This window comes from Triticum aestivum, chromosome 3D (genome assembly GCF_018294505.1).
Source record: "Triticum aestivum cultivar Chinese Spring chromosome 3D, IWGSC CS RefSeq v2.1, whole genome shotgun sequence".
Taxonomy (NCBI): Eukaryota; Viridiplantae; Streptophyta; class Magnoliopsida; order Poales; family Poaceae; genus Triticum; species Triticum aestivum.
In genome coordinates, this window is record NC_057802.1 from 157,952,128 (window position 1) to 157,961,544 (window position 9,417).

General features: G+C 45.4%; 1 protein-coding gene across 1 annotated transcript; it reads right to left on the minus strand.

Moving 5' to 3' along the window:
• Positions 1-240: 240 nt before the first annotated feature.
• Positions 241-8,310, minus strand: LOC123078016 (histone-lysine N-methyltransferase SETD1B). Its single transcript, XM_044500398.1, has 2 exons — positions 7,433-8,310; positions 241-772 (listed from the first exon to the last, which is right to left on the minus strand). Exons 1-2 carry the CDS (start codon positions 8,190-8,192, stop codon positions 687-689), a joined length of 846 nt encoding a protein of 281 aa, XP_044356333.1. The 5' UTR covers positions 8,193-8,310; the 3' UTR covers positions 241-686.
• Positions 8,311-9,417: the final 1,107 nt, after the last annotated feature.

A 9,417-nucleotide genomic window follows, 5' to 3' on the forward strand; every position in this document is an offset into this window, starting at 1 on the left:
CACTTTTCCTCGAACCATCCAACCACACGTTGGTTCGCAACTGTCTCTTTTATAGGAGTAATAATAAAGATTGGGACCTAAACGTGTCTTTGTAAAGTGTTGAGACTAACTTAGCATTAATCAGGTAGAACTAAAACCTCCAACATATTTAACTCAACATACATACTAGTTGACAACATAAAACTGGTGTTACATGATTGTAATTCTCGTAGAAATATTATGTATGAATCTATTCCGCTATATCTGACTCTCTGTCACTCTTCATGTCCCTTGTATCATAAGTACGGCATCTGAATAACGCCTTCAGGTTTTTCCCCCTGTTTTCTTCGCCTTTACTCACAATCATGCCTAGCAAATGCACATTCAAATCGCTGGCCCAGATAAATTTAACGATCTACAATGACTACACGTGCCATTGGGTGGCACATGCGAACTGTAAAAAAGGAAAGCTAATACCCACGAACTTATGACAACCATGTACGTATGCATGTTTTTCTTTACATCGGTAGTGCTATTAACACAGTGCTTTTTTTTCTGGAAAAGTGCGTGCTAGAATGGGACACATACACTCAACGTCAGAATAAATTTTGAACAAGGTTATTTGGAGAAAGGAAAAAAAAATTGTGGTAATTTGCACATAGCGGTGTTGGTTTTAGAACTGATCATAAATTGTAATGCACCCTGGATCAAGAGCCGAGCCGAGAGGCAGATGACAGCGCCACTGCCTGCGCCCACACCTTGAGCCTCGCCTTCACGTCCTTGGGATCGTCTCCTGCTCCAAAGTATATGAAGCACATGCATGCATTGATCTGTTAGCCCCACATGGTACAATAGAAGAGAAAGCGAGAAACTTCGCAACACAACAACATCTAATAATATGGTTTTTCTACAAACGATAGTTTAAAAACTAGCTGGTGTTTGGCACCAACAATTATCATAGTTTTATAAACTGTAGTATTCCCAACAGTGGCCCGATTGGCTAATCTTCGTGCTGGAGACCATGTCGGAAAAGATATGTATGGTTCTGCTGATGACTTTTTGGCGCGCTTGGCATGTTCCTAAGCAGCTATGCCACATCATTGTTTTGTATCAAAGATTTTCGTCAAGGGAATCCGGAGAAAGGGAAGATGGTGCTAGAGCCATACGCTAATGCTAGGACGTCCAGACTGGATGTTGCACCATCAAGGGAGGGTTGGTTGAAACTTAAGTGTGATGGGAGCTACATAATGTAGACTAGCCAAGCAAGCCGCCACATGGTCCTACGCGATCATATGGCCTCCATTCGGTTCACGGCCTGCAGAGAGTTCCACACCTTTTCTCAAAAAAAGAGCTTCACACATGTGATAGTTCACTAGAAGCGGAGCTGGAGGCGTGTAGAGAGGAGAACTCCTAATCGGCGCCCATAGCGCCGGTTTTCCTCCTAATGCACATAGCATCCCAACTGGGCCGCCCCCATTTGCAAAGAACTGTAGCGGTGGCGAGGGACTGTGTTGTCTGGCATAATACTGTAGCGATTTTAGTCACTGTACCATCACGAGGTACCGTAGTAGTTGAAAAAAGTCGGCTCATTTGAAAAACAAATCACGAATTTAAAAAACTTCATGAATATTAGAAATTGTTCACGAGTTTGGAAAAAAGTTCATGAAAATTGAAAAAAAAAATCACAAATTACGCACAGATTTTCATAAAAATCAAAAATTACAAAAAAAGGTCAGAAATGAGAAGAATATTCATGAATTTGAAAAAAGTTTATGAATTCTAAATTTTTTCATAGATTTCAAATGTGTTCGCGAATTTCAAAAAGGTTCGTGTATTTGAAAATTGGTCATGAAAATGGGAAACAAATCTTAAATTTGCAAAATGTTAGCAGTTTAAAAAATCATGGAAAATTTAAAATTTTCATGAGTTTGAAAAAGTTCACGAGTTGGAAAAAGATCAAGAATTTTAGAAAAGTTCCCTACTTAAAAAATTTCATTATTGGAGAAAAGTTCATGAAAATTTGAAAAAAGTCGATGAATTTGAAAAGGTTCCAAATTTTAGAAAGTTCATGGCTTGAAAAAGTTCAAAAATTGAAAAAGTTCGCAAAAATGAAAAAAGTTCATAACTTCAAAAACGCTCATGAATATTTGAAAAGGTTCATGAATTTGAGACAAAATCACAAATTTACAAAAAGATTCTGAATTTGAAAATTTTCACGCATTGAAAAAGAAAGATGGAAATAGAATGAAAAGAAAAAGGAAAATAAAAGAAAAACAAAAAGTGAGTAAAACCCATGCCAAAACACCACAAGAAAAAACGGCCAGAAAACCCTGGAAAAACACCCTACATGTGCCGGCTCGTTTGCCACGTAGTGTGGGAGGGGTGTGCACCAGGTAGTAAAATTGCCTATAATTGGTGCTTAGGACGCCAAATAGAATCTGGGTGTAGAGAGGGGCTTCATCTCGCAATGCAAAGAACCCGCTACCCATTATAGAAGAGATGGATTACTCTGAGGCGGTTTCTATGATCAAGGACGACATATGGATCGATCGAACATATGGTACTGGTGAGTGAGATCAAATCTGTGATGTGTGAGGAAAGGAACTTGTGTTTAGTAGTTTGGTCAGCCTATCACAAAATACGGTAAGTCGTAGCCTTGTTTCCTATGAACGAGCTACGCCGTGCACTGTAGTGTGGTTGGGGTCTGAGCATTGGCGGGGATGTAGAGAGTAGATGATGTGTTGGGCCTCTGCCCTGATTGTAAAATTATGAATTGGTTTCTTTATCTTTTCATTAAAAAAATATTTCTTTATCTTTTCTTCTCCTAATATATGATACATATACTTGTGCGTATTCTAAACGAAATCACTTTATCTATCATATTATATAACATGTATGTGTCAGACCATTAGCGAGTGCTTTGCACGTTCTCTGAAGTCGGTGGCATACAAGATGCCGACAAACTAGCGGTAGCATATAGCGTCGTGTCGTCCTACAAGTGTCCTTGTTACCAATGAATGTGAACAGAATTAGCAAAAGGTGCGTGGAATGATCATTGGCAGCAAGTCGAGGGAACCAGCTAGCAAACGTGGCGAACGAACACTAGCGAGCACAAAGCAGCCGGTCATCCAGGGCAGTGCACGACGCACATACACATGCGTCTGTCGCCATCCATCGCCCATCGGAAACTCGGAGCAAACGGCATGCATGCACCTCCGTTCATTGCCACGAATCAACGAAGATGAGGGAGGAACGGTCGCGTCACTCAAATAAATTCTGTGCACGCCCACGTGTGTAGGTGCTTTTGTTTGAAAAGACTTGTGAATGAACCGGAAATGCGCGTGCGGGGCACTCACATGTCAAGCCCCGCCGCCCGTTTGTTTTGCCTCGTGCCTCGCGCAGTTGTTCAATCACGCACGAGGACACAATACAAATGAAAATCCCTCAAGAAGTTCTAAATTTTAAATTTTAACGATGAAATTTACGGTTTTTGCATCTAAAACAGACAAGTTTCAACCAGTTTCAGAGATAGTATAATTTCAAGCGATTTTTTCTGTCGGTAGTAGACACAAAATAATTGAACTTTATCGATCGCTCGTACTAAGTTTTAGTGTTGAAACTTAACATATTTTTTTAAAGTCATCAAAATATATTTGAAATGATTTTTATTTGAAAGCGCTGGTCACGTGAAACACGAATATGAAAACAGAACTTAATTTTGAATTTTTATTTAAATAATACTATAAAACTTTGAAAATCGGAAGCCAAGAAAAAAGTGGGCACCAGGGACATGTGTGCCCCTACACTTGTGTTTCACAAATCCTCGTCCGTAATGAACGCATGATATACTCGTTTCTGTTTGAACAGGGTTGCTCGGGAGCTAGGCTCCGCTCCGGGGCAACTTCAAAGCCTTTCATCAATTGGACAATGTTAAATATCCGCGGACACCTCTGGATGTATTCGTGAATATCAGTAAGAGAGGCGGACATCCAACCATATTCATTAAATGTTTGCCACTTGTTGAATAAAGCGAGGAGGTCGAAGGAAGAAGGGCAAAAAATGTGTTTGTGATGGGGTTCAACGCTGCGTTGGCTTGTCCGCGGCATGTCTGGACTCCTCAAAACTTACACAAGTTTAAATGTAGTTCGTGGGATTTCGGACGTCTGGACGTGTCCAGAGAATGCGGGGCGTTGGATGATCAAAAAATGTTCGGGCCACGCGGAAAGAACATTTGAGGGTGCTTTGGTAAACCGTGTTGGAGTTGCCCTTACCTTCCATGTTACCTAGATCAGCGAGTGCTCAGTGAACGAGGGCTTCGACGGTGTTGAGCGGTGTCATTTTACTTTTTTTCTTGTTCATAGTCTTTTTCTCCTTTGCACTCCCTCTGTCATATACAAATTAACGCTAAAACAGATGTATCTAGCGGTTAGATACATCTCGTTTGAGTATCAATTAATATGAAACGGAGTACCTATTTATCTTGTTTGGCTGTTCGGGGTTTTGATCTTACCTACTTTTGTATGTGTTGGTTAATGTTTTATATATAAGGCATAGCGAAAGTCTAACTTTGATCAATAACTTATGAATCATGCACCATGGAACAACCACACATCAATACAGTGCCCGATAAGTGAGGCAAATCGGCTAGCTAAAAGTAAAGTAGACAAACGGGCGGCAAAAAATAATTTTATTTTTTTGTTTTGACCATAATCAATTTGTATTAAGCTGCACATTTAGAGCATCTCCAGCTGCGCCCCCAACAGGCCCCCCCAGGCGACTTTTTCGGCGCCGGCGCAAAAAAACGGCCCAGTCGCGCCCCCAGGACGACGAAAAGCGCCGGTTCGGCCCTTTTTTCCGCCCGGCGGCAGCAGGCCGAACCCGGCGCGCTGGGGGGCGCTTGGGGGCTCCGGCGCAAGGGAAAAGCGCGGTTGGCCCACGCCGTCAGGTGAAAAGTCAAGATTTTCTTCCCCGACTCGCCTCCCACCCCCCGCGCTCTCGGCCGCCACTAGGTATATCCCGGCGCCGCCCCGCTGCCCTTCACCGGTAGATAGCCATTCCCCGCCGGAAAAATAGCAGAGGTTCGCCGCGGCAGCCCCTCCGACACCAGTTGGGCGTTTCCGGCCGCGGAGGAGCAGTTTAGCGGCGGGTGCACGCCCACCGTGCGCAAGGTGTTCGGCGATTTGCCTGCCTCGGCGATGGACTCGGATGATGAGGAAGTGCTCGCCGCGCTGCTGGAGGAGGAAGCCGAGGTCGACGTCCAGGAAGAAGAGCATCTCATGGTGCTCGCCGCCCTCGCCCAGCTACTGGCGAGCAATGAAAAGGCGCGGCGAGGTGGCTCGGCGCCGGGGCGGGTGAAAGCAAAGAACCGGCATCGTCTCGAAGGCTACTGCATGCTCTACTCCGACTACTTCGCCGATGCTCCACTTCACGGCGACAGAACATTTCGGCGCCGTTATCGGATGAGTAGAAAGCTTTTCCTCAGGATTGTGAATTCCATCCGGGAGTTCGACAACTACTTCAAATGCAAGATGGATTGCACCGGCAAACTTGGATTCACCTCCATCCAGAAATGCACGACAGCGATGAGGATGTTTGCATACGGAGCTCTCGGTGACTCACAGGACGACTATGGGCGCATGGCCGAGTCCACCAGCATAGAGTGTTTCTACAAGTTCTGTCGGGCAGTGGTGGCAGTGTTTGGACCGCAATACTTGAGAACACCCAATGCGGAAGACACTGCTCGGATCCTAGCACAGAATGCAGCAAGAGGATTTCCTGGGATGCTTGGAAGCATCGACTGGATGCATTGGAAATGGAAGAATTGCCCATTTGCTTGGCAGGGGATGTACAAAGGCGCCAAAGGCGGTTGCAGTGTGGTACTTGAGGCGGTGGCCACACAGGACCTCTGGATTTGGCACTCCTTCTTTGGTATGCCAGGAACTCACAATGACATCAACGTGCTGCAGTGCTCTCCTGTCTTTGCCAAGCTTGTTGAAGGTCATTCTCCTCCGGTGAACTTCGAGATCAATGGGCGGCACTACAACAAGGGGTACTATCTAACTGATGGCATCTATCCGAGATGGCCGACATTTGTGAAGACCATCAAAAACCCTGTGCCTGGAGGCAAGAACGCCTGGTTTGCGAAGATTCAGGAGGCTTGCAGGAAGGATGTCGAGCGGCCATTTGGTGTGCTCCAATCTCGATTTGCTGTTGTCCGGTACCCCGCTCAGACCTGGTCGAAAGATCAAATGTGGGAGATCATGACCTGTTGTGTCATCTTGCACAACATGATCATTGAGAGCGAGCAGGAAGAGCCAGTATTTGACACTGAACCATACCACAGGCAGGATCCTCTTGCCCAAATTGATCACCGGCTACCGGCAACCTGGACTGCCTACCTCAGTATGCGTCAAGAGATCCGAGACCCACAGGTGCATCATCAACTGCAGCAAGATCTGATAGAGCACCTATGGAGGCTCAAGAGCGACACCGGGCGCGACGTGTGATGAAATATGAGTTTTTATTTATTGAACTATATAATTTGTAGTGAACTATTTGTTGTTGAACTATTTTGTTGAAGTATTTGAATTTTCTGTGATGAAATATGTGATAAAAAATATTTATGCTGATAATTGAACGCCGAGCCACGGCGAACCACGCCGAATATGGGCCTATTCTCGTCCATATGGGCCTTTTTCGCCAAAATGGGGCTTCAAAAGTGGGCCAAAATTGGCGACTGGAGGCGACGACTGGGCGCAAAACCGCCCCCAGCGCTGAACGAATCGCCGGCTCGCCCCCAGGAGGCGATTTTTATGCGTCCTGGAGGGGCCAACGGCTGGAGATGCTCTTATATGATACGTATATGAGAGGCGATATGTGGTTTATGAGAGGTGAAAGCCCCATATGTCCAATTCGGCTCCATGGGAGCATTTGTTCATGTGTTTTTTTTTTGCAAATGTAAAAAATAAACAAATATTGGACATGTGCATGTCAAAATGTTATATGCAAATGTTTGGGTGAAATCCAATCATTTTGACCTATGTAAAACAATAAGTTGAGTGTCAAATATTTGGCCTTTTTAGATCACTGAACTTTTTTTTTCGGGCAAAGGACTGTTCTGTTTGGGGCGAAAATTGTCAAACACGATGTATTAGACACTAACATGAACGCAAGTACTCCAAAAGAAAATCAGAATTTTAATTTAGCGTTCTGGAAGCCAAAACGCCGTGCCCCGAAAGCCCGGCTGAGTTGATGTGAAATGGACGTGTGACGAACTAGCCGAGGGAACTGACCGGTAAACCGAGCCGATCGATCTCCGGCAGACGGATGAAACCCTTGTATGCTGGCCAGTCATTTTTTGTTTGTTTGTACAAGTAACAGTTCTATGGAAAATTAATTAGCAAGCTGGTGGTAGTGGTTGTGGTTAATGATTTGCGATGATGAGGGTACTAACCGGGGCTGGAGATGCGCCAGCTGCCGGAGGCCGGGGAGTTGCCGCCGCTGCTGGCGGTGTCGACGTTGGGGGCCGCGTAGGAGGGGATCTCCACCGTCCAGTCGCACGGCAGGCCGAAGCCGAGGTCCTTGCAAGCACGCAGCTCCTCCGTGTCCATGGCCACGCTGCCCCGCGCAGGGGACTCGCCGCCCTTCCCGACCACCACCGTCACCTCATCGCCGCGCTCGCCCAGCTGCTGCCGCTGCTTCCTCATCTGCCACGCGCGATCGAGCCACACCTCCCGCATCATCCGCTGGCGCCGGTAGTGCTGCCGGCGCCTGTCGTGGGGGGCGCCGGGCCACCACCCCGCCTCTGTCTCGCTGGCGTAGTCCTTGGAGTAGCGCCACGGCGACTGCGACGGCGCCCCGCGCTCCGGCGTGCCCGGTAGCGACGCCGAGGAGGGAGGCTTCAGATTTCCTGGGCTATCGTACGGGTGCCAGGGCTGGCTCTCGTACTCGCCGTTGAGACCATCGGACCTCACCTCGTCCTCATCCTCCTCATCGACGTCTGCCGACCCGTCTTCCTCATCGTCGGCGTCACCGCCGTCGGAGCCTTCGACGGTGAGGAGGGACATGCGCTTCCTGATGTCCCAGTCCTCATCGTCGTCGTCCTCCTCCTCCTCCTCCTCGACGAAGTCATCTTCTTCGTCGTGCTCGATGAGATCCCGGAGCCTGGGAAGAGGGAACGTCGTTGTCCTTGCCGACTTGGACGGGGACGCCATTTCGATCCAGGCGAGGGAGAGGACTTGGCGAGCCAAGACCCTGACAAGTAAACGCGTTTGTTTGCTTGCTCTCTTGTTTCGTTAGGTGTGGAAGGAGGGAGGATATGCTAGCAATGTGCTCACTGGCTGCGACGTCGATCGGGTGATGGATAGGTTTTTATATGTGGACTCAACCACAGGCGCGACCGTCACCATCCTTCCTCCCCGGAAGGTCATATTAGACGCTCTGTGTCAAGATGAAGCGGCAACCGCGAAGAGGGTCCTGACTGGGCCGACCCTAGTATGACGCTACTCACTTTGGCAGACTTCAAACGATGTATAAGTTCGTTTTTCTGCTTCTTTGAAAAAAATGTTGCAGTATTTTTTCTCGAAAAGTTATTAAAAGAAATACTCAATTTGTAAAGTTCTCATGAATATAAAAAATATTTTTTCAATTTAAAACCATATTCTAGTTTACAAAAGATGTTATCAAAATTAAAATGTGTTTGAAAATTTTATTAAATACCCATATTTTCATAAAATGTGATTGAATTAAAATAAATATATGTATATTTTAAAAAAGTTCCTCTAATTATAAAAATTTAAAATATATAAAAATGCTTGAGAATTAAAAAAACGTGTATTCCAAATATGATCACGAAATTTAAAAACAATGTTCTTATTTCTCGAAAACTGTTCTTCAGTTTAATAGAATAGTGTTGAATTTTAAAAAATGTTTGTATATTTCAGAATTGTTGGTTTTTAATGAAATTCTATTTCACCATTTTGTAAAATTAAAAATAATAATAATAAATAAGAAAAAACAAAAGTAAAATAAATAAATAAAAAGGAATATAAAAAAGGAAAATCCAACCAAACAGAAAGAACGAACCAAAAATTACAAATATGATCAAGCCAGAAAAAGAAACTAAAAAAAGGGATATGATCCAACCAGAAAAAAGGAACAAAAGTTGTAATACAAACAAACAAATCAAAGAAAATCAGTGGAAACTGACAAATACATGGGCCAGCCCCATCGAGCGATGTGTTGCGCGGACTTGCCGTGCAAGTCGGTCCATAGCACTTGTGCATATGCCAGTGGCCCGCACCCCTTGACGCCCGGCAGGCTCGCTCGCTAGGTGCTCGCCCTCGGTGAATCCAATTTGGCGCTTTGCAAACGGGTGCCTGAAGAACACCCCCCCCCTCCCTGCTGGACTTTTTTTGTGTTTTTTATCCGCAAAAAGGC

Coding starts and splice junctions, on each gene's coding strand:
- LOC123078016 (XM_044500398.1), bottom strand. CDS start 8,192: ATGGCGTCCCCGTCCAAGTCGGCAAGGACAACGACGTTCCCTCTTCCC. Junction 773..7,432: donor CTGGCGCATCTCCAGCCCCG/GTTAGTACCCTC, acceptor ACTTTGGAGCAG/GAGACGATCCCAAGGACGTG.